General features: G+C 40.4%; 1 protein-coding gene across 1 annotated transcript; it reads right to left on the reverse strand.

The window, feature by feature from the left end:
- Nucleotides 1-795: 795 nt before the first annotated feature.
- On the reverse strand, nucleotides 796-18717 carry LOC119739846 (insulin-degrading enzyme-like). The gene is made up of 24 exons (XM_038214951.1): nucleotides 18534-18717; nucleotides 17615-17826; nucleotides 16924-17000; nucleotides 16608-16634; nucleotides 15936-16039; nucleotides 15090-15259; nucleotides 13325-13447; nucleotides 12321-12433; nucleotides 12009-12098; nucleotides 11062-11227; nucleotides 9683-9855; nucleotides 9092-9198; nucleotides 8011-8113; nucleotides 7190-7422; nucleotides 6176-6320; nucleotides 5925-6035; nucleotides 5468-5588; nucleotides 5165-5256; nucleotides 4925-5036; nucleotides 4311-4478; nucleotides 3888-4012; nucleotides 3244-3391; nucleotides 2169-2407; nucleotides 796-1209 (listed from the first exon to the last, which is right to left on the reverse strand). Exons 1-24 carry the CDS (start codon nucleotides 18599-18601, stop codon nucleotides 1114-1116), a joined length of 3123 nt encoding a protein of 1040 aa, XP_038070879.1. The 5' UTR covers nucleotides 18602-18717; the 3' UTR covers nucleotides 796-1113.
- Between the last annotated feature and the right edge of the window lie 6937 nt (nucleotides 18718-25654).

The following is a 25654-nucleotide window of genomic DNA, read 5'->3' on the forward strand; positions in this document are numbered from 1 at the left end:
TAGCTGGGAAATTCCTAACTATAGCTGGGCAATTCCCAACTATAGCTGGGCAATTCCTAGCTATAGCTGGGCAATTCCTAACTATAGCTGGGCAATTCCTAGCTATAGCTGGGCAATTCCCAACTATAGCTGGGCAATTCCCAACTATAGTAGGGCAATTCCTAACTATAGCTGGGCAATTCCTTACTATAGCTGGGCAATTCCTAACTATAGCTGGGCAATTCCTAACTATAGCCGGGCAATTCCTAACTATAGTTGGCCAATTCCTAACTATAGTTGGCCAATTCTAACTATAGTTGGGCAATTCCCTTCTATAGTTGGGCGATTCCCTTCTATAGTTGGGCAATTCCTAACTATAGCTGGGCAATTCCTAACTATAGCTGGGCAGCAAAGGCCCGAGGGATTATCAGACACGAATTTGGGGAGTTCTCAGCCTCTACAAAACCTTTATGCAACATTTGCCACGAGTTTGCATACGTATATATTTACAAATATACACATTATGATCAATTCCACAACGTGCAGAAATGTTGACTTTTCCACCGGTTCTTTTTCAGAACCACACAAACTCACAATAAAATACGACACAGAAAGTTGTTTAATAATTTGCAGACTTGGGCAAAACATGTCCTAACTGCTTGTGCAATTATATGCCAAAAAAAAACACCTGTATATGCTATATGGCATACATGTTTATGGCTTCTGACTAGTGCCCCTTGAACGAAGACATTGACAAATAGGGAACCGCCAACATAGGGCTTGACAGCTCAGTTGGTAGAGCACCGGAACGGCAATCTAGAGATCGCAGGTTCAAACCCTGCTCCAGTCAATTTCTTTGTCCAACTTTTCAATAAAAAAACGTGGCGCAAGTAACGTTACACCATTGCGTACACTTTTGTGAACTTGAATAAAAATGACCTTTATGCATAGCTTAATATTTCTCATGCAAAAATTTGAGGGCAACTTTTCCGTCTAGTATCTACCCACCAATGTCAATTTCCCCTCAACTCTATAGCAAAGTCAGCTGACCAATTTGTTGAACGTAGTACATGCATGCTGGGAAGAAAACAGTTTCAGAAAACGATTTACCACCATTTGTTATCTCTTGTTTCTCTACAATTTGGATTTAGCGCTGCTATTGTAGGGTTCTGGGAGCGGGAACAACGGTAGACCCGTCTTGAATCCTGTGATGTCTTGAATGACAGTTGCCTGAAAGAAAAATGCAAATGACAATAAGAAAAACAAAGTGTGCTGACAATCCTGTAGAAATTATAACTTGAAAGGAAAGAGACACCATATGCTGTGTTCTGTGCTCCAGGGAAAATAAACATGCAGAGTTTAATCTTTAATCAACAGAAATGCTCACGATTATTTCTTTTCTAATTTGACAAACTCTGCAGTGCCCTGGGGCACAACAACATCTGATCCCACCAGAATTCGCCTTTTTAAAGGGACAAATGTTTCCTGAGTTTCTGCTGTAATTAGCCACATTTTCCAGACATTTTACCAAATTTTGTCATTTTTTCCGTAAAAATCCTTTAAATATGTCCATTTTTTCTTGAAAATTTTGAGATTTTTTTTTTTTATAGACTTTTAGTCCAAAAATTGCTTGATATCAGTTCCTCAAAAATTTAAAGTTCAATATTGTTTTTTTAGCCCCCGCCCCCAGAAATGTGCAGTGAAGACCTGCACCTGCAACTGTCTAGGATTAAGGAACCATTTAGTCCCTGTACCACCCTAAACTGCCCTCCCTATAGGCGTGGGCGGGATTACGTCAGCCGGTGAAATCATCTAATCATTCGCACACCAGTTTTCATCGGTTGCTACATGTTACCATTTAGCACTCCTGACTCAAGAACCATTGAGTTTCAAGAAAATGGGTCTGGGAGCTAGAGCCAATCTAAAAAGTTTCCTGGACATCTGCACCCGCCTATTACACGGGGCACCGCCCCAAACTGCCCCAGCACTGTATGGTTTTTGTAGATTCACCAGGGAATAAATACAATGTAATACTATGTAATACAATGTAATACAATGTCATACAATGTAATACAATGTAATACAATGTAATACAATGTCATACAATGTAATACAATGTAATACAATGTCATACAATGTCATACAATGTAATACAATGTAGTACAGGTGTTTATGGGCTAATATCTCACCTGCGGTAGCGGAGGAGTAGGCAGCAGGTCCATGCTGTTCAGACTGGCCAGGTCCGGCTGGTCCCCGTCAGGCTGGTCCCCGGCACCCTCTCCTCCCTGGTTGGAGGAGGGGTCCACGGGGGGCATGATGTGGATGGATATCTTGTGTCGCCGGGGGGCGTCCACGGCCAAGAGTTGCTCAAAGAAACCCAGGATGTCTTGCTTGGTCAGGGTCTTCAGGTAAGCCACCTCTATGTTGGCTATGGTAGAAATTGAGATGGAAGGAAGTTTTAAAGAAGAGTTGCTTCTAAAAACCTAACTTCATATTACGATGGGACTGTGATTGCAGACAAGTGTGAAAGATTATGACAATAGGCAGAACCCTTGCCAAGCCCGAATATTGTCACCGTAGTAGTTTGTAGAAGCAAATTTGTAGATGCTTTGTTTTTTTAATAAAATAATAATTACTATTGCACTCTAAACTCGAATTAGTTGTCTTTTTTTAATGCTCAAGGCTCAAAATCATTAACATCGCTGCTTGTGAGTCCCATAACCTAGTATCAATCAATCAATACCCATTTTTAAATTATACACTATAATTATACACTTTCTGATGGTGGGTTGTTTATCGCGTGCCATCGAAATTAAAGTTCTATTTATCAGTAAGTAGAACTTCCATTGCATGGTCAAATTTTGGCGGATCTGACCAATCAGATGACAAGAATTTATTCAGGTGTTGTATAAAACAAATAATGAATGTGTCACATTCGTGCAGTGGAAAGAACCATTTTATTCGGTGACACATGAAATGTTCCATTAAACTCGGCTTCGCCTCGTGAAACAGCTGTCACCTCATGAAATTATTCTTACCATTGCACTCACAAACATTCATTATCTGTACACCAATAACCATCCCTGAAACCACTGATTTCCAACATAATGCATTAACTCAATGACCCATTCTCCTCACTTGAAACCAAACAGATATTTCAATCCAAGATATACTTGCAGATTCCACAATCCTGTATCCATCAAAAATCCACTTCAGTTGTTTGACTTCGTATACTGATTTTGGGATTGAATTCTGATAATGTACCTCTGTCAAAGTTGTACTGTTTGGAGGTGATTTCCGACCAGTATCGGCCGGCCTCGCTGGCTAGTCGTTTCGGTTTCTCCAACCTCCTGACAGCCAGCGCATTCACATGCTTCTGGAAAGCTTCGTCTGAAAGTTCCTTGATATGTGTCTGGAAATGAACCAAACTTAGAGTAATTTGGACAGGCACTATGGTAAACTCTAGTTCAACTGACTTCACTCGAACGAAGGATGGTTGGACCATGGTTGTTTTTTTTTTTGGGGGGGGGGTCAATTGTTTTGTTAGTCTCACGATTTGACTGTGGCCTTATGTATTGGTCTATTAATAGGGGTGTAGATGGCGCCACCAATGTGAAAATAGTCCTCCCCCCCCCCTCTCTCGAAAAAAATATTATTTTTTTTTGCGGCCCAAAAGTTTGTACAAAATTTTTTTAAAAATTCAAACTTCAACAAAAAAATTGAAATACAAATTGTGAACCCCCCAAGCCAAATCCTGGGTGCGCCACTGCCTGTATTTTCAACAAGAATGGGTAACATACAATGAATTTAAACCAATAATTGTGTATCAGAAATACACACGATAACATGCTGAAGTAGAGGATTTGAAAAGCTCAATTTTACAGAAGGAAAAATTAAAAGTGACCTACCTGCATACTTAGGAGGAACGCCTCGATTCTGTTGTCCAGATACTGAGGTCTCTTCTCCGATTGGATGATAAACCTCAGACCTTGAACGCCATTGGAGCGTCGCACACCGCTAAATACAATGTAACCTGCAAGGGAGATATAGCCTCATTGATGTAAAATGTCAATACAGCACTAAGCCATCAGAAAATTACATCGATTACCATATTTTAAATTTACGACTCGCTCAGTCAAAAAGTGAGTAACAAATCAGTACACTGTTTTTACATACAGAGGCCACTGAAGTTTAAGCAATATTTTCTTAATTTTTTTTATTTACTTACTTTTCATTAGCTGAACAACTTTACATACATTTTTACAATTCAACATGATAAACTGCAGTCAGGTTAGTCTAAAACAGACTTAATATTTTGGGGGTGACCCTACCCAATTGCTCCTTGGTCCTGAGCGTATCGAAGCACGGCTCGCTGATGATTTGGCAGAAGAGCTCTAGCAGCATGTTGCTTCTGGTGGTCTGCACGTCGGTCTGGTAGTAGACCTCAATACCGGAGGAGGTGTGGACATCGTTGTGACGTAGGTAGTTGTAGAAACAACCTGTGGGTTCAAGACATGGATAAGGGATGATATTGTAAATTTATAAAAAGGTCTGAAAATCTGATGAACAATCTGAAAGATGCATTTCTTTCTATAATGATTATGTCTTTCCCTCAGATTAAAAAGGACTGATTTCAGACAAAATTCTGAAAGAAAAAAAGCTCATGCCTGCTAGAATATGCCATATTTAAATTTTTTTTTAAATTTATGTGGGGAAAAAACAGGTTTCGTTCCAGGAAAACCTTTATTCCAGTAGGTATATGTGTGTTCCGGTTTTCTTTCTCCAGGAAAACAGTTTGCTTTTCCAGTGGAAATGTGTGCGTTCCCCATACTAGCTGTCAACATGGCTTCATGACAGCTGTGGAACCACCACATGCACTGAGCCATTAGACCTTTTATGCACAGGGTCTATAGGGGTGTGAGTTTCTGCAGTGTTGTGACCCTACCGTCAGGAAGCTGGATTTCCCTGTGTCTCATCAGCTGACTTGGGAGGAGCGGCTTGCTGTTTCCTTGCTCCTTCAAGATACTCTCTACCATCTCCTGGGCATCTAAAGCTTCCTGCATCGTCAAGAATACAAAATCACAGGAAATTATGGAGAATCTTCCGAGTTTTGAACAAGTCATTTTTCACATTCCCCCCCCCAATTTTTTGGTTTTTTTGGCCTTTTGGATAAAACTTTTGTTACCTGTTTAGTCATGTTGCCATGGATGAACGTCTCAACATGAATCCTGGACAGGAACTGGGGAATGAAGGCCCTCAACCGATCCACTGTTACCTCTACTCAAAAGATTGCAAAGAAAAGTTGGGCGTGAACTGCAGACAGAGGCTTCTTCAGAGTATTAATCATCTCCATCAATCAACAGTCAAAGCTCGAGTCAAATCACAAATAATAACAAATTTACTGACTGATTATACAATATTTATAAGCTGGTATTTGCTTGATTGTGTAACTGATTGATATGCTGATTGGTTGAGTTTTCTTTCTTACCGTCCATACATTCCGACATTTCGTCTTTGGTCCAGGCTTGCTCTGACATGAGTATCGATGTGTAATACACGGCGTGCTGATGGGGCTGCTCGGCTCGGAAATTCAGCAGCATCCTGGAATACTGAAAACACAAACAAATACATGAATCACAACCAAAATCCCTGTGGTTGTAGAAATATTTTTTAAAAAGAAATAGAATTAAAATATTGAATTCCTATTTATGCCATGTACAAAACGGGCATCAGGCGCTTTTGCTATTTATAAATTGTAAGCATGTTCCCACACACATTGCAGTTGTAACTGTGATAGACCCTGACTTATGTTGCCCTATTCTGCTAGAAATGCAGAGAAATTCACAAAAAGGTTTCTTTTCTTTATTTTTTGCAGAAAACCCAAATCGATATTGGACGATTTGTGACATCAAGTTGCATTTACACGAAGAACTGTTTAAACTCACTGTTTCTTTGATGACATCGAATCGGTTGACGTCGATTTCAAAGTTGGTCATCTTCTCCAAGATTTTCTTGAGCAGCAGCACTTGTTTGTCGTTGTAGCCTCCCAGTTGAATCTGTGGTGCACAAGAACACCGTAATATAATGCCATAAACAAAAGTGCCACATGTTTGCGGATCACCACTTCACAGAATTTAAAAAAAAAATGAATGGTCTTTAATACAACTGTACGACACGACATTGATTCAAAGCTCACGTTGATTCCGTAGACGGTGCTGTCAATCATGTAGTTGATGTTAGCCAACTCTGCCGCGTAGGCGTACTCGTTGAGGGAATCCCTCAGCAACACAGCAAAGAGACAGGTCAGGTTGCAATGTAGCGGGTCCAAGTAGGCTAACGGGCTTTAACAACACAAAGATGAAAACAATTATGGAGGTGCCTGGCAAAATTTGTCTGTGAAAATTGTGAAGGTGTTGTTTTTCTAAAAGCACTTTCTAAAGAGATTTCTACCAAATTGTTTGTCTCGTTCACACAATCATTTTGAATGGAGTTCTGTGGCCTTGTGGTCTGAAACATTGAATTTGCAGTCTGTGGGTAATTCTGCAGGTTGTGGGTTCGAGTCCAGCCTGGGGCTATGGTGCGTGTGCCCTTGGGCAAAGGCACTTTGTCACTCATTGCTTCTCTCCACCCAGGAGTAAATTGGGTACCTGTGAGGGCAGAGATGGTTATTGTGATCGATTTTACCTGCTTTGCACCGAAAGGGCAGCATCGAGCTGTATACTCCCCAGGGAGCTGAGATGGTATTTGGAATGTTTCATTGGCCCAATGAGCAGGGTAATAACGATGAAGCACCTCGAGCACCAATACTGATGGATACGTGTGCTTTATAAATACACATTATTATTAACCTCCTATGCAAACATACATTCTGTCCCAAGTTGTCCTTGCAGTCAAAATCAATCAAGTGACCGTTTTCAACAGTTACGAGCTCCCAGCCTACATAAAGCAGGATTGACTGGCTGTGACTGTTTATGTAACTTGATACAGCTATGCTTTGACTGTATGTGATTGATAAGCCGGCTGTGCCTACCACTTGCCTGCTTTTGTCTGTTGACTGAATTTGACTAGTCAGAATGCTTGCTTGAAATATGATCTGACTGTTGGTGACTAGCCGGTGTAAAAGGCATGGCAGGGGAAGAGGATCATTTTTTTTTGACTGTCTGTGACTGTTCAGATAGCAGAAACACCAAATTAAGTGCCTGGTTCATACCTTGCTATCTCCATCATGGTACAGACTTTAGGCAGGTGGAAGGTATCGTCCTGTTTGAACCACAGCTTGGTGAAGGGCGTGTCTTTGATGGCCGTGGGCAGGGCCACCCCTGAGGTGCCCTTGGGCGAATCCACGCAGTCCTCGTCTTGAGGGTGGATGTCAAAGTTGGTCGCGATGAACTCGTTCTTCTGGGGGAGGTGAAACTTCTCGTGGAACCCGGCTTCTTTCCAGGCCTGCGCATGTGTTAGAGTTGGAAGGAAAGACACGTGTTAGATATATATGTTGAAAATGCAGACTGCTTAAAAGTGGGGGTTTATGTCAATGTAACACAGTGTTGTACTAGGCCACCACAAGTCCTCACAAGTCCTGACAAGTCCTGACAAGTCCTGACAAGTCCATCAAATGTCCTCACAAGTCCTGACAAGTCCATCACAAGTCCTGACAAGTCCATCACAAGTCCTCACAAGTCCATCACAAGTCCCCATAAGTCCATCACAAGTCCTAACATGTCCCCACAAGTGCTCATGGGTTCTCACAAGTCCACAAGTCAATCACATGTTCTCACAAGTCCTCACACATTCTAACGTCCTCACAAGTCTCCACAAGCCCTCATCAGTCCCCATAAGTCCTCACAAATCCCCAAGAGTCCTGCCAAGTCCCTACAAGTCCTCAAAAGTCCCCACGAGTCCCCACAAGTCAACCACAAGTCCCAACAAGTCCATCACAAGTCCCCACCAAGTCATCTAATCTCAAGTCAAGTCACAAGCTACTCCAATGGATCCAAATCTGATCAAATTAAAATCGAAATCAAATAAATTCACCTTGATCTTGTCTTCTGGGATGTGCTCAATTTTGTACTCTGTCTTGTACCACTTCTCTACTGAGTCTGTCTGACCTTCAAAGCTTTTGGAGATCACCCCAACTCTGCAAGACAGAAAGAGTGGGTAAAGAGAGGAAAGCATTTACTCCTCACACACAAAAATGAAAGATACTACTGTTATTAAGGGAATAAATGTGTGCTCTGGAGGTTTTTATCACTCTGGTTAAGACCACTTAGAGTCTGGGTGCTGATAATTACCCGAGCCGGAGGCGAGGGTAATCATCAGCACCCAGACTCTAAGTGGTCTTAAACAGAGTGATAAATACCGACTGAGCACATATTTATTCCCATTCATAAATACCTTTTTGGTAAAAAATATCAAATAATTCGTTCAAAAAATACCAATTTGTTCAACAAGTTCACTTCATGCTTTTTGAAACATCCCTCTAGCAAAATAATGGAGTGTTCAGCTGGCGAGTAAGATGTAAACAACCCTTTTATGGAGATTGACGCGCGCGTGGCATGTTCTGAGCGATGTCGCGCAGAACGCACCTGGCGCGTTGCGTTTTGAATTTAGAACTATAAAATTCTGACTCGCTGGTAGTGTTGCGCATGCCTACGTGAGGATTGTAAACGTTCAACCAATGAAACGGTAAGAGGCACTGGATTTTTAGGGGTCTACATTTTATTGCGACACTGGAAAAGTGTTTAAGACCAGCTAGCCATGTCTTTATCATCCGTTTAAGACCGGCCACGTGACGGGCTCTCGACCAATAGGAATGGCTAAACTGTCTGAGGTATTTATGAATGGTGGTTAATTGAGCGCAAAATGCTGCCACACGCCCACTCTGGAGTGTGTTGTTCCCTGTACAAACTCACTTCCAAATTAGTCACGCATACTCCATGCAAAATGCATACCAACTGGTGCCGGTACGGTGATGTGAGCTAGCCATACTCCAGTATTCGCTGTACCACACAGCTTTCATATTGCGTTAGCACGAAGAGTTGTACATGTCGTTGATAGTTAAAAACATTCAAAACCGACTGTATGTGGGTTCAGATTTGTTTGACTTCGTTTTTACCTGATATTTTCTGGCGTTAACTGGCTCAGCACCATATCAATCAGGTCGGGTCTGAAGTCCGACATCATGAACGGAGCACTCAGCACCTCCTCCACTGGGTAGTCTTGCTGCAGTCGAGATAGGGGAACAATTACGGCTGATAAAAACGGGTGGGAAAATACCTTTTTGGGATTTTATTTAACCGAAACATTTTTCCAGATACAAACACAAGATTTTCAGATAGAGACTTAAGCCAGCCTCAGGTCGACCTTGCAACGACACAGATCAGTTGGCGACTGACTTTTCAGGATCAAGGTGCGTCTGAGCTACGACCGCCAGGAACAACTTAGTCACCAATTTTGTGCGACCCGAGTGTAACTGCGACGATATTAAAACGATTGGCATCAGTCGGGGCTAAAAAAAATCAACAGTCACAAGGGTAGAACAATTTCAACTTCTGCAACGTGTCCCTCGACAATCACACGATTTCTCAGTTTTGTGACCTGAGCACAATTTTTGTGCTTGATGGCGACGGTTCCGTCGTGGCGCAAGCAAATCGTGGGTCGACCTAAGGCCGGCTTTAGCGTGAAAGAATGGTTTTCCACGACTCACGTGAAGCATGCTGGCCACTCTGGTCACGTATCCCGCGGGCCGCTCTTTGTCCTTGAACTGGAACTTCATGGCGTCCAGGTCCCGGCACTCGTTGTGGACCGTCTCCTGCGGGCCTTCCTTACGCAGGAGGTTCAGGTACTGGAACATGTGACAGATGATGTCGTCAACGTGGTCTGAGGTCGAGAGGGAGAGGTAAAAAAAAAGGGAAGGAAGACTTGGAAATGAATTTCAAAGACCTGACCAAAGGCAAGTTCATGCTTCAAGAAAATGCAAAATTAAAACAAGATTCGACATCACGAAGCTTTTGCTGTATATTCGCAAGAGCTGAAATGTTATTTTTAAAAACGAACAAAGAAATTGAGTGGAGCAGGGTTTGAACCTGCGCCCTCCGGATTGCAATTTCGGTGCCCTTCTAACAGAGCTACCCAGCCTTATGTTGGTGGTTGTCCGTTTTGTAAATGTTTTTGTCTATGGGGCGCTAGTCAGAAGCCATAAACCTGCATATGCCATGTAGCCAGGGATCACGCCCAAAGTCAGGATGCTAGCAACATTAGCAATGCTGCAAACCTGGGAAATGGCAGAGTCAAAATATTTTCAACTTGTGTGAATTCAGAGCATGAATACTTGCCGTGATATCACAAATTCGCCTTAACCCCCCAAGTGGGAATTCAATATCCAGAGCAATATGTAAAATCCTTTAAAACACTGCAGGTCAGTTTCAGGTGAAGGAACATGAAGTGTTAAAGTAACTGTGTCACACAGAGAGTCACTACACACACAAGCAGCACTGTGGAGAACAGATAACGTGACCGAATCTGCCTGCTTGCCCTGAGCTTTAGCCACTCAAAAAAAATGTGAAGGGATTTGAAGTGTTATCCATAGTTAATAGAAGATTACCTCGTAGGAATTTGAAGTGTTAAAGGAGAGTAAAAGTTTGCTTTTGTGCAGAATATGAACTTACTTTGTTTTCAGTAAAGTTATACTTTTTACGAGATAATACTAAAGTTTTTTACATTGTCTACAAAATGGACGGCCTGCTGAACCTATGGGATTGTACTCCAATTTGAACGCTCATTATATGCAAATGCATGTAAGATGCAGCCATTTTCCAACTGAATGAGCACAACCATGCCACTTTCTTTTTAACAAGAAGTCTTAGTATTACTGAACTTTTGTAAAATTATTAAAATAAAAACAAAAAATCACAGAGAACACTTTGTTGTCGCTACTTCTACCAAGAAACTTAAATATTCTTATGGATACCAAGAATTGGGACCATTTTTTTTTCGGATCAAAAATTCCCCATTTTCCCTGACTAAATCCTGGATACGCATCTCAAATTGAAACAGAAAGGGACTAAATTCTGAGGCGTTTTTTACCAATTCCTTCTTCGCTGAGGTCCACATTGATGATGAAGAACATGAAGCCCTTAGCGCCATCCTTGGCCCCGCCGCACAGCGTGTTGACCCAGCCCTTGGACTTCAACTCAGAGAGAAGACTGCCTTCGCCTTCATGACCTACGAGATGACCCAGGTAGTGGGCTGGCTGATGTCAGATGTGCAAGAAAAACAAAAATTATGGCCTTAACAGTAACAAAATATCTGAGGCAATACAGCAAAATGTGACGGAACTGGGCACAGGCTAATGTGGAGAAATATGCAAAAACCAAATGGGGGTGACTTTTTTTCCATTTCAGACTTATTGATATATTGTTGATGTCCCCTATCGTGGCGCGGCCCCTAACATGGCGAACTTTGATTTTTTGCCTCTAGCGCCTTGCTAGAGCAAAAGTTTTACCTGAAATTTCACAGTGAGTGAAATTTCATCAGGCTCTAAACGTTCCCGTTTATAAATCTTGAGTTTACCCACCCGTTACTTTGGCGTGAATTTCAGATTTTATTTTGATTTTATTTTGAATAAACATGAAGTAAAATTGTTGAACAAAATTCAAATTCAAGTTTATTATCCACGCTAAAAAGTATAGAGATTTGTGGAAATATATGATTTTTGACTAGTTTTGACTTTTGGACCGAAAAGGTATTTGTGAATGGGAATAAATATGTGCTTTGCTGGTATTACACACTATGTTTAAGACCGGTTTGGAGTCTGGACGCTGAAAATGACCTGAATATCAGCATTCAGACTCCAAACCGGTCTTAAACATAGTGTTTAAAACCGGCCAAGCCCACATTTATTCCCTTAATAACATATCCTCACTGTTAAACATTAAACCTCTGAAAACTAGAGATATCCTATCAGACCTTGCCTACAGAATCTAGGCTATAACTGAGAAATCATCACACAGACAAAAACTGATGCAACTTACCTTGGATTTGTAGTGTTTCCGGAGGTCGGGTATCGGAAAGCTAACGTTGAGCTGTCGTATATCCTTAACTGGAACGACATTGCAATTCATCTGCAGGAGAAAAGATGTCCAGAAAAAAATTGGAATCCTCAAAATGTCAGGGCGGATAATAAATTAAATACCATTGCTATTTACAAAAAATTTCCACATAGTATTTTCTGCTTAGGATTTTGTTTTGTATTTATCAAAAATAATACATTTCAAAAAAAAAATGACTAGTACTGTTTTTTTTATTTTTTTTTTTTTTGCCTCCTGGGAAAGTAACAGCCTTACCTTGAGTTGGTCTTCGCTGAATGGATGCTGTTGCCATTCCGGAGGGATGACCTTCTTGTTTTCAACCTCCGCAAACAGTGGGACCACCATATCCGTGAGTTCATCTAGAGATTCTGCAACATTCAAGAAAATGGAGCTGCTGTGAAAAATGTGTAGTTATACGAGAGTTCCCCTCCTTTTGAAAATAATTAGAAAAACTTGCAGGGGGAAACTGAACTTTATGGGGAATCTTTACAGGGAAATGTCTCAAAACATCCCGAGCTCACCTCACGTGGGTGCATTAGCTGTAATATAGTGCGCATGCGGTACGCTTGGAAATTGTTGGGTAGTGCAGCCAAACTTCCTAAGATTAGATTTTAATTCATCAGATGGATAGTCCCCACTTTCGCCATGGCAGCCGGATTGCGTTTGCCTGGGATCGGGACAAACTACACTGACCCTAACTCCCTAGGCCTTTTTGCTGGACGCAACCTCAATCATGCAAAACCCTTAAAACTGCATCCATGTACAAATTTCATACAGCCTCAATCCTGCAAAATCCTCCATTATTTCTTGAATGTGGTCCTTGGAGGGGTGACCACTGCCTCAATCCTGCAAAATCCTCCGGCAATCACTGTCAATATGTTGAGGCAGAGCCAGTGACATCCTGGAGCGGTGTGGAGGATTTCAAGTATAATCTAGGCCTAAATATGTATGCACGGCTGAGCATAAGCAACATAAGGTCCGGCCCAAGACCTCAACACAGTGCATCCTCCAAAATCAGCCACAAAATATTGTCATTTAGCCTCAATCCTGCAAATCATCTATTTTGCAAAGAGCATTTTGGAGGATTTGGGAAGGTAAGGGTTAAAGTTGCATTCCCGTGCCATTTTCAAGTTACATCCCGATAAAATAGATTCCTTTTCTAAGTTGCTCTTTTTCTTGCAATACAATAGTTGATGGGCATGGGTAACCCAACATTAAGTGAAAATGTACAAAATCCAAGTGTCTGCTGTGTTACTGACCTCTTCCTAAGATGGCTAGCCCCATGATGTTGGAGGAGTAGAAGGAATCATGGAACTTGAGAAGCTCCTGTCTGACGTCGATGCCTTTCTGAGATGGAATGGTCAGGAGTGTCTCTTTGTTTCCTGCATCCAAAAAAATCCAGAAGGCCTTAAAAGTTGACCTCTTGAAATTCCCTATTTTTTTTAAATCTACAATCATGCCTGATTTTTCAGAACTGAATGAGAATAAAACAATGGGAGACTTTTGAGACATTGGTGGCAGCAAACATACCGGTCATTTTTCAATTGTTTACGTCGTGTTTAAGCCAAAGCGCGCATGCTCAATATGACGCAAACAATGGAACAAGAACCGGTATGTTTGCTGCCACCAACGTCTCAAAAGTCTCCCATTACTTTAAAAAGAAAGGCAATAAAAAAGGTCTTTTAAAAAATGTCAACAGAGTTTTCAAGCTTTTCATTCTGTGCAAAAGCGACATTTGTGACTTTATAGCATGTTAGTGGTTGATGTTCACAAAAAACCCGATCCGCTAAACCCTCACAATAATTTTTGTCTAAAGTAATGTTAGTCTGTTGGGTCATGGAGAATATTCACTGTACATGTAAATGCATGAACACGAATTCGTTGGCCCGCAACTTCCGAGGTCATTTCGAGCTTGTTCCAGCAGCTATGAACACAAAACTTTATAAACTGGTCAGTGTGACAATATTTGCTATGAAATACTAACCCCCAAATCCTTTCACTTCTGAAAATTACAGCAAAAGCAAATTACCTTTAACCCAAACCCTGCAGGGTATTTTATCTAGAAACCCTGCCAAACACAGCAACATGCAACACTTGACTAAGTGACAAGCCTGCCAAATGTAGCAAGATCCATCAGGGGAAAAGTCTCAAGGCCACACTGCCTCAGAGTCTGTGGTCACCGCAGGCAGCAGGATACAACTGTGGCATTGTTCAATGGTACTTAGCTCTCATTGTTTCAGAGCTGGCCATGGTGTTGGTAGCTGACTGCATCAAATTTAGTGCACCAGCACCCGATTTCACGAAGCGCTGCGACGCGTCGCAACTCGAGTTACGACGTGTAACACGTCGCAACTCGCGACGCGTCGTATCTTCCATTTCACGAAAGTTGCGATGTGTTGAACGCGTCGTAAGTTCCTTGACAACGGCTTTAAACACGTCGCAAGTTAAGACGTGTCTTGTGGTCGTCGCAAAATAAGAAGAGTAATTTCTAAGCCAGTTTTATGCCATTAACATTACATTAACGAGATTATAATACCGAGGCAATGTGTGAAAAGTTTGTAATAGAAAATTCATGGAATAATTATGAATTAGACCGGAATATTAGAATTGAAATTTCAAAGTAGCTATACAGTCCAATGAGAGTTTGTTTTCCTTCAAAATTGCATCGCATGGCCGCCATTTTGTTTTACGTTTTAACAAATTTTGAGCTGAGATCCGACGACTCTTTGTTGAATATCAGACTAAATACATAAATACATAAAACAGTCACCGAGTTGTGCTATAAATACACCTACAACGCGTCGCACTTACGACGTGTTTCGTGAAATGGATCGCAGGACGCGTCGCACCTGCGACGCATCGTAGAGATACGACGCGTCGCATCGCTGCGATGCATCGTAAGTTACGAAGAGTTTGATGAAATCGGGTGCTGTTCTTTTCCCCCTCATGCTCTGTGTTGTGTTTGGCAGGGTTAGGGTTATTGCTCCAGAGTTTTTGGGCTCGTCAGTTCCAACTGCCACTCACCAGTGTTGAATTTGCAGTAGGGGTGTTCCGGGTCCACGGTGGACTTCTCCAGTTGGTAGAGTCGCCACTGATCTGCCTTCAGGTTCTTCTCGTTCTCCGAGTCCACGGCATTCACCTCTCGCTCCTGAGAGTCTTGGTTGAAGAGCGGGGAGAGGAAGAACTGGGCAAACCTGGTAGGGGACGAAAAAGAAGTTGGGGCGGAGGGAGGTAATGATTATAATGTAGTTTTGGTCTGTGACTTATGATCAGAGGTTCAGAGGTTCGAATCCAGCTGCTGGTCACATGTTGTGTCCTTGGGCAAGCCACTTCACCCCCACTGATTATAATGTAGTTTGGGTCCGTGACTAATGATCAGAGGTTCAGAGGTTCGAATCCAGCTGCTGGTCATATGCTGTGTCCTTGGGGAAGCCACTTTGCCCCCACTTGCCTCTCTCCACCTAGGAGTATAAATGGGTACCGGCGTTAGCTGGGAAGTAACTGCGATGGACTGGCATCCCATCCAGGGGGAACAGAAATATTCTCAGTCGTTTCATGCCAAGGAAACCGGGAGATAAATGCAGGCCTGATGGGCCACATTGGCTCATGACAGACTTGACTTTACTTCCGTAGCGCTTTCTACCAAAGCTGCAAAGCATTTCACAATCAGTACGCCTATTCTTCAAGACTTGGGACCTGTTTTCTGCAGCAGCTCGAGATAAGCGCAATCTGGCCATGTACCCTCACAGGTACCCATTTACACTCATGGGTGGGGAGAAGCAATTGGAGTAAAGTGTGTTGCCCAAGAACACAAACACTTTGTTCTCCGTTAACGTGAAGCTTCGACTTCTAAACCCACGCTGACGTTACCTGTCGAGAGCTCCAGCGAGGTGTTCGTGCGACACATCAAAGTAGAAGTTGGTGTGCTCTAGGCTTGTGTAGGCATTGGCGAAGCCTCCGTGCTGGTTCAGAAACTGTAAAAAATAAATTACAAAAATTCATTTCTTTTCCTGTTCACATATTTTCCATTGAAAAATCCTCACATTAATTAAACAGGGAAATAGATTGGCTCTAACATTTTTGACGTATAAAAGAAGTAGCATTGATGTGTTACCTGCAATTTAATATGGCTAAAAATCCTATAATTGAGAAATTTATAGCCTTAACAAATCAGCGCTTAAGTTTAAACAAAAAATAGTAGACCTTAGACATAATGATGTCACGTTTTGTGTACATGTGCACTTTCCTATGGGAGCTTGGTGGATTTCGTCCCTACCTGGCTCCCATAGGAAATCACTCATGTAAACAAAGCGTGATGTTATTATGTCTTAGGTCTATAAGCCTCTGTACTGATGATGTCACGCTTTGTTTACATGTGTGCTTTCCTATGGCGCTCAGTGGACCGTGGGCCCCCACTGGCTCCATAGGAAAGTGCACATGTAAACAAAGTATGATGTCATCAGTATAGAGGCTTATTGGCACTTTTTAAATGATAAATACATGTATGGTACAACAAAGATAAACTCAGAGATTGAAACTCACCTGAGAGTAGGCATTTTCTGATGGGTACTACAACAAAGAAAAAAGGGGAAATGTTTTTTTAGAAGTTTCAATAATAAGATTACGTCAATTTGGTTTAACAGATTTTGTTACCCAATATTTCACAAGTATTTAAGTTCAAAGAAATAAATTTCAACATCATTTTTTTGGTTTGGTTTGAGTGTTCCTGTGCACTGTTTAAATGTAAGTAAGAATCTGGCCAAGAAGTTCATGTCTATTTGTGTTCTTGAGCAATATATTTTACAGTGATCTCTGTCTATGAGGGTCAAAGCAAGACTTTTTTCCCGGAGAAACTCACCTTCTTTGTACCAAGGAAGAGCATGTGCTCAAGGAAATGTGCTAGGCCTGGTATGTCCCACGGATCTGACATAGATCCTATGAAGAAAAAAGCAACAAAGTTATAAGCAGATAAATTCAGTTATCCCACTAGCGTGAGTGGAACACATCACAATGTAGTGCATAGGTGTGCCATCTGCAACTCAGCCGAAGGCCGGGGGTACTCTTAAGCAAATTCAAGGCAAGTTTAGGCCCCCCCAAAAAATACTCGGTCTCTGGTCAGCGCGCGCGTCGATTTTAATCATGCGCGTCAACCTTTTTTTTCCCTTCAAATTAACACGGAAGCTACAACAGCACCCTCTATTACCGCGCCTCCTCAAATTTTTGTACCAAGGAGCACCAAGGAATGGGGAAATTGCACCAAGGCAAATGATAAAGGGCACCAAGGCAAATGATGGAGGACACCAATGTATAATGAGGACACAAAAAAGCAAAATAGTACCCACCTTGTCTGTACAATACAAGCTTGAAAAAGCCACCAAAAAAAAAAAAAACACGTCGCCGCATCAATTCCAGAACTTCGGTCTGACCAGAGACCGACTACTTTTTTTTTTTGGCCTTATTTCAAGATTTTAAAATTGTGCTGTGGCGTATTGATTTGTCTGAAAAATAAAAAATAAAAACAGAGGCAGCCAAATCTCCTGCAAACATACCAATGTTAACGTCCATTGCTGCAGCTGCCTTCTCCGAGGTGGGGTCACTGATGAGGAGTATCGTCATGCCATTGGTCAACTCTAGGCCCCGGTAGACCCGCTTGTCTTCAGCCGACTTGATGATGGTGTCAAAACGCTTTGCAATTTGCGACGTCACTGTCATTTTGGCGGTGGATGTCGATGTCGCAGATGATGAAATTTGCTGTCTCACACTGAGAACCCCCCAAAAAAAGGACAATTATGATGATCAATACTTGATAGTTTAGGCCTACTTTGAGTACACAAAGTTAGGCCTTCTCTATTTAATGTACTTGACGTTTGACTTGTTAAAGTTATATACTTAACTAGCTCATCATGATGTATATATCCATTATCCAGCTGTTACAACAGCAATTTTCGTGGAAATTCTAGAAGTATCATCGTTTCATTATCACACTACAATTTAAATGTAAAAACAATCCATGACAAAATGACATGCTTCTTGAATTTAACCACAATTTTTAACAGGCCCAACAAACACAATTTTCGGGCAAAACATTTGTTTTCAAATAAAGTTGGGGGGGGGGGTACCGGTCCTTCATTAATCAACAGAACAAGCTTAAGCTGGACCCACTTACTAGGGTGCTAGAACTCCTTTTTTGACATTTGGGACTTGTACGACAGACATGACATTGACAGACCACATCCCAAATGTCAAAAAAGGAGTTCTAGCGCCCCAGTTTATAGTGGGTCTAGGCCTAAGCATACGTGGCACTAAAAGGCTACACCTAATCGACTGCACTTTCTCCATTGGCATATGCAATCTAGCAAACCTGACAACCCCCAAATGATCCCCCCGGCCGCCGCCCCATGCCCCCACGAAGTCTGCACTGCCATTGCTTGCGATTGCATCGGCCATGGGTTTTGTAATAATTTCTACCTCCGTTCAATTGCTTGACGCTTGCCACAGAGATTCAAAGCACGGTACAAAACGTGTAGACGAAGCATTGGTTTATAATATAAGAAATGCTATCGATACTTGACGCCAGGATGACTGAAACCGTATGCGATCGATTGCGATATTTAATAACCCAACTTTGCGATTTTAATAAACCAACTTATCATTTAGGGTATAGCGCCCTCTTTTGTCAACAATATACCACCATGACCACTCGAATTTATGTTTTCCGAGTAGGCGGGTACGGTACGGGCGAAGCAATTTCATGAATAAATCAGTAGTTTCATGGAAAAATGTAATGTTTATCCCGCATTAAATAAATTAAATTAAAAATTAAAATAAAACAAAAATAGAGATCGAGACCATGAGATGGTGACTTAATAATAGGCCACTTATTCCATTCTCCTTCCATTTCTAAGTTCCATGCCTTTCTGCTTGTAGGCCTATGAGGCCCTATGAACAAACTAAGCAGAATGTACATTTTGGTGAAATCTACTTTAAATTTTCTGCCTCAGTACCTAGCTGTCACGTCTTCTCTTCTTTATTACCGGAAAGCAGATTTTAGTTTCCTCCTTTGCTGGATGGCTGATGAAAGTGGACATCTGCTTTTCTCTGGCTGCGGCTAAAAGTAAAAGCCGCCCTATTTTAGCCAGGCGGCCGAAAGGCGGCCACGGCTTTCAATTCTCCATTAAAAAAAACTGCCGCACCAAAGGTATATATAAACAAACGTATAACATTAGCAGAAGTTCTACTTTTTTCTGCTTTTCATATCAGCAGTAGCACCACAAACGCCCTTGGGCGACTAGGTTGCAGGGTTCGGGCGGCCGCCGTTTGTTGTACATCTAACCTGCTTGCATGTAGTATATTTTTAAAATGTTGACGTCACGACGTCGAAAATAAGCGAAAGTCAGTTTTAATATGATGTGACGTCACACATGATAAGACTACATCGTTATAATTTTAATGTTGCGCAAAAATCTTCATCACACCGGGTTTCTATCGAGTTGAGAGCTCCGTACGTAAACGTGATGTGATATACTACTGATTTGCCAGTAGCCTTTGGCAAACAGGTACAGGGAATGGTAACGTAACCTTATAAGATCAGCGCGATCCAATCCAATTACAGTTCAGATCAGTTAATTCTAGTGCAGTCTCATAATCTTGTTTGAGGTCAATAATCCCATCATCCATAACTCCAGTGCCCCCCCCCCCCTCCTTCCCACGTGCGCCGGTGTGGACGGTAATTCTGTCCCCCGTTAAAAGTGTCCGGGGGACAGAATTACCTAGGTAAAAGTGTCCTCCCCGGCCCGTTAATTCTGTCCCCCTTCAGGTAATTCTGTCCCCTCCAGGTTTTTTTTGTCCCCCTAGTTTTGCAACGCAGAAGGCCAGTTCTCTATATTGTTTTCATGAATTCACTCTACAAGGTATACATTTTTTACTCTTTAGTCTGCCCTTCATGAAGATGAAAAAATTAAATTTTTGGTCTCTTTCTTAGATGTGAAATGTGAACACAATGTTTCGATCGATTCGGAGTACGGTGTTGCCCTATTCTACGGTGGACGCCTCATTGATAAAACGCCTACTTGGATTGGTCTGCGTTCCCATCGTAGCGCATAACGAAATTTCCTATTGGATGAATTTCCTTTGTGTAGCGGGATACACATTATGTACACATATGCGATATACGCTGCCACAAATCTTGCAGCATGTACTTGCGGCGATGCGCGCTCACGAACACGACTCGTATCATCGCATGGGTAATACTTGCACGGGGACACATTTACCAGGGGGACACTTTCAACGTTGGGCAGGGGGACATATTTACCAGGGAGGGGGACAGATCTACCTAGGTAAATGTGTCCCCCCCGGACAGATTTACCGGGTCACAAACCGGTAAATTTGTCCGGGGGGACACATTTACCAGAGGGGGGGGGGGGGGGAGGGGGGGGACAGAATTACTTGCCACACCGCCTATGGCGTTTCAAACGTTGCAATATTCAATATTTTGCAATATATATGTTGGATGTTCAATATGTGTTTGTTATCTTTTACATTTATGTGCGATGTTCAATATAAGTGTGCGATGTTTTTCATTATTTGCACGATGTTTAATATATTTGTTCGATGTTTTACAATATATGTGCGATGTTCAATATATGTGTGCGATGTTTTACATTTATATGCGATTTTTAATTTATATGTGCGATGTTTTTGACGATATACATGTATATGTGCGATGTTTTCAATATTATGTTCGATTTTTTGCATTAAATGTGCGATGTTTTTCGATAAAATTGTGTGTGTTGTTTTACAATATATTTGCGATATTCTCAAATATGTGAGCAATGTTTTACACATATGTTTGACATTTCGATATATTTGTATTCGATGTTTCATCGGTATGTTTGCATTCGATCTTTTGCAATATGCATTTGATGTTTCCCAAAGAAACATAATTATATGAAGGAGCTGTTGAAGCAGAGGCGTCAAAGGCAACACGCTGTGAGGGCTTTTCATTCGATGTTTCGTTAAGAGTCAAAGTCTGGTTACTAGACCGCGAAAGTCTGACTATTTTGCCTAAAGTCAGTGTATGAGACGTCCGGGGATCGCGTAAAGTGATTAGAGCCAGACCTAAACGGTAAAAACCGGAATTGTGGGTAATTCTTTAAGCATACGCAATGCGTTCATCATTGTTTGGGCAGTACCCCCAGCTGTGCCTGTACTACCCATAGTGTTATGTGCATCATCTATGCATTGAGGAGTGCATGACACATGGTCTGAGCTCCAAGGCCGATGTGCGCCTGTCCCGTTTAATGATCCAGTTACCTGATAATTTGTTAGCATAAGCTGATGTAAAATTGGGCAAAATTAGATGTTTATGAAAAAAAATCAAATTGTAAGGGGTTAACCTTGCATTTTTTTAGCAAAATCGGGAAAAATCAGATGTTTCTGGAAAATTGCAGATTGTATGGGGTTAGATGTTTATGAAACATTTCAAAATTGTAAGAGGTGAACATTGCATATTTTAGCGAAATTGGGCAAAATCAGATGTTTCCGAAAAATTTCAGATGTAAGGGAATATCCTTGCTTTTTTATTGAAATTTGGCAAAGTTAAATGTTTATGAAAAATTTCAAATTATAAGGGGTTAATTCCTTGAATTTTTTAAGCGAAATTGGGGAAAAAATCTTATGTTTCTGGAAAATTGCAGATTGTAAGGGGTTAACCTTGCTTTTTAAATACGATTGGGAAAAATTAGATGTTCATGAAAAAAATTCAAATTGTAAGGGGTTAACCTTGCATTTTTTAAAAGCAAAATAGGACACAATCAGATGATTCTGGAAAATTGCAGATTGTTAGGGCTTAACCCTGTATATCTAGCAAATTGGGCAAAAAGAAATGTTTATGAAAAATTTTAAATTGTAAGAGGTGTACCTTGTATATTTAGTAAAAATTTGGCAAAATCAGATTTGTATGAAAAATCTAAAATGGTAAGGGGTTAACCTTGCTTTTTTAGCAAAATTTGGAGCATATTTTACTAAAATTGGGCAAAATCAGATGCTTCTAAAAAATCCAGATGTAAAGTTTCCACAAAAACAGCTGTTGAAAAAGAGCCCAATGTTGAACTTTACTGAGTCTGAGGTCTATCGAGGGGACGATCCTTATTTCAACTCCCGGAGATTCGCTGACAGTCTCTATTTTTCTTTTTAAGAGAGTCGAAATAGCTGAAGAGGGAGGTGAGAATCTATATGTGCCCAGATACAAAGAGTAGAAATCTACGCGTCTGCCTTTTGAAAATACACAATTGCGGTGTTCATTGTTGCGTAATGATCCGCCTAGCACACGACTGTTTTGCACATTAGGCTGTGTTATGCAGCTTCCTAACAAACCAAACACACTGGGCTCATTATATCGACTTGTTTTTACGCATTAAGGTAGCCTAAAGCAAATGGACCCAGTAATCTTCCTGGCGCGTTTGCTCAACTATAAAGACAACTTTTCTCAGTTTAAGGAAAATTCTAAGGTAACGAAATGGCCGAGTGGTTACGATTCGTCGTCCACGGTTTATAGCGGGGTCCCGGGTTCGAATCCCGCTGGTGTCTTTTTGGTTTTTAACGAATGAGTTCAATTATTCACTATAAGAGATGTAATTTCCCGTCGTAAAGTACCAACAGTACCTTAGCTTAATCGGTAAGCACTGCTGCTGGTACTGTCCGCGAGTTCCAGGTTGTACAGGTTCAGGGCATGTGGTCCACTCGGAGGATCAGGGCTTAGGGGCCGCCCTGTTCCTCCCTTAGCTCTTTGCTTTTACATGGTGCCTGGCCCTCCGGGGTTATATGGATGGATAGGGAAGGAAGTGTGTATTGGTCGGGGACGCCGAGACCCCGGAAGAGAACTAAGGGATCGGCTGGGGCATTGTTATGGCTCAGACCGATCCCTGAAAGCTTGACTAGCACATAACTTTTTGATTTTTTTTTACCCTCTATCTTTTATACTTTGGTTTAGTTTGATATCTACAGCTGCTCGGCAGGTCTACGGGTAGTATCAAAATTGAAACAAAGGTGTATGTCATAAATCAATGAATATTTCATAATTGACTATAATCAAAACGGAGTTTCGTTTGATCAATTTGACTATCATTATATAATGACGCGATTGCCAATTGACGTAAGAAACGCCATAAATTATACCGGGAAAGAATAAAGATGTACATTGTAATATAAATATTATTTATACATCTTTCAAAAAACGTGTCTGTAATTGTGAGCATTCCAACAATACAGTAATTCGCAATAGTAATAGAATGGTATATGATAGCACGATCAATGCGTCTCTATTAAATTTAAAAAAAATAAAATTTAGGCCCCTATGTGTGAAATATTCTTTGATTAACTATGAGCATTCCATACGAATGAGTTAATTCGCAAAATATAGCAACAACAAAAGAGAAAGGAAAAAGAGAAAATTCCTTTACCCAAAAAACTGGAAAAATAATTTGTTTTAAAAAAGTCAAATGGGACACTTCATGTATTGATTTAACAGTTTGCAAGGGGTTAACCCTACATTTTAGCAAAATTGGGAAAAATCAGATGTTTCTGGAAAATTGCAGCTTGTAAGGGGTTAACCTTGCATTTTTAGTAAAATTTAGATGTTTATGAAACATTTCAAATTGTAAGGGGTGAACCTTGCATTTTTTAGCGAAATTGGGCAAAATCAGATCTTTCTGGACAACTTCAGATTGTAAGGGGTTAACCTTGCTTTTGTAGTAAAATTTGGCAAAATAAGATGTGTATGAAAAATTTCAAATTGTAAGGGGTTAACCTTTCTTTTTTTTAGTAAATTTTGGAAAATTTAAATGTTTATGAAAAATTTCAAATTGTCAGTGGTTAACCTTGCATTTTTTTTAGCAAAATAGGGCAAAATCAGGTGTTTATGGAAAAATTTCAGATGGTAAGGGGTTTACTTTGCATTTTTAGCAAAATTGGGCAAAATCATATATGTATGAAAAATCAAAAATTGTAAGGGGTTAACCTTGCCAAATTAGGGCAAAATCAGGTGTTTCTGGAAAATTGCAGATTGAAAGGGGTTAACCTTGCTTTTTTAAGCGAAATTGGGAAAAATCAGATGTTTCTTGAAAATTGCAGATTGTAAGGGGTTAACCTGGCATGTTTAGCATAACGGGGCAATATCAGATTTATATGAAAAATCTCAAATTGTAAGGGGTGAACCTTGTATTTTTAGCGAAAATTTTACATCTGGATTTATAGAAGCATCTGATTCTGCCCAATTTTAGTAAAATATGCTCCAAATTTTAGATTTTTCATACAAATCTGATTTTACCAAATTTTACTAAATATACAAGGTGCACCTCTTACAGTTTGAAATTTTTCATAAGCATTTCTTTTTGCCCAATTTTGCTAGAAATACAAGGTTAAGCCCTAACAATCTGCAATTTTTCAGAATCATCTGATTGTGTCCTATTTTGCTAAAAAAATGCAAGGTTAACTCCTTACAATTTGAATTTTTTTCATGAACATCTAATTTTTCCCAATCTTATTCAAAAAGCAAGGTTAACCCCTTACAATCTGCAATTTTTCAGAAACATCAGATTTTTTTCCCAATTTCGCTTAAAAAATGCAAGGTTAACCCTTTATCATTTGAAATTTTTCATAAACATCTAACTTTGCCAAATTTTACTAAAAAAGCAAGGATAATCCCTTACATCTGAAATTTTCCAGAAACATCTGATTTTGCCCTGTTTTGCTTAAAAAAAAATGCAAGCTGAACCCCTTACAATTTGAAATTTTTCATAAACATCTAATTTTTACCAAATTTCACTAAAAAAAAAGGAAGGTTAATTCCTTGCATCGGAATTTTTTTCAGAAACATCTGATTTTGCCCAATTTTGCTAAAAATGCAAGGTTCACCCCTTACAATTTGAGATTTTTCATTAAAATCTGATATTGCCCAGTTTTGCTAAAAATGCAAGGTTAACCCCTTTTCCCAATCTGCAATTTTCCAGAAACATCTGATTTTGCCCTCATTGGGCAAAGGTTAACCTCTTACAATTTTGATTTTTCATACAAATCTGATTTTTCCCAATTTTGCTAAAAATGCAAGGTGAACCCCTTACAATCTGACATTTTTCATAAACACCTGATTTTGCCCTATTTTGCTATAAAAATCCAAGGTTCACCCCTTACAATTTGAGATTTTTCATAAACATTTAAATTTTCCCAATTTTACTAAAAAAGCAAGGTTAACCCCTTACAATTTGAAATTTTCCATAAACATCTGATTTTGCCCTATTTTGCTTAAAAAAAATGCAATCTTAACCCCTTACAATTTGAAATTTTTCATAAACACCTATTTTTTTACCAAATTTCACTAAAGAAAAAAGTTAGGTTAATTCCTTACATCGGAATTTTTTTCAGAAACATCTGATTTTGCCCAATTTTGCTAATATATGCAAGGTTCACCCCTTACAATTAGAGATTTTTCATAAAAATATCATTTTGCCCTATTTTGCTTAAAATGCAAGGTTAACCCCTTTCAATCTGCAATTTTCCAGAAACATCTGATTTTGCCCTAATTTGGCAAAGGT

The sequence above is a fragment of the Patiria miniata genome, unplaced genomic scaffold, assembly GCF_015706575.1.
Source record: "Patiria miniata isolate m_02_andy unplaced genomic scaffold, ASM1570657v1 HiC_scaffold_4, whole genome shotgun sequence".
NCBI classification, from domain to species: Eukaryota; Metazoa; Echinodermata; class Asteroidea; order Valvatida; family Asterinidae; genus Patiria; species Patiria miniata.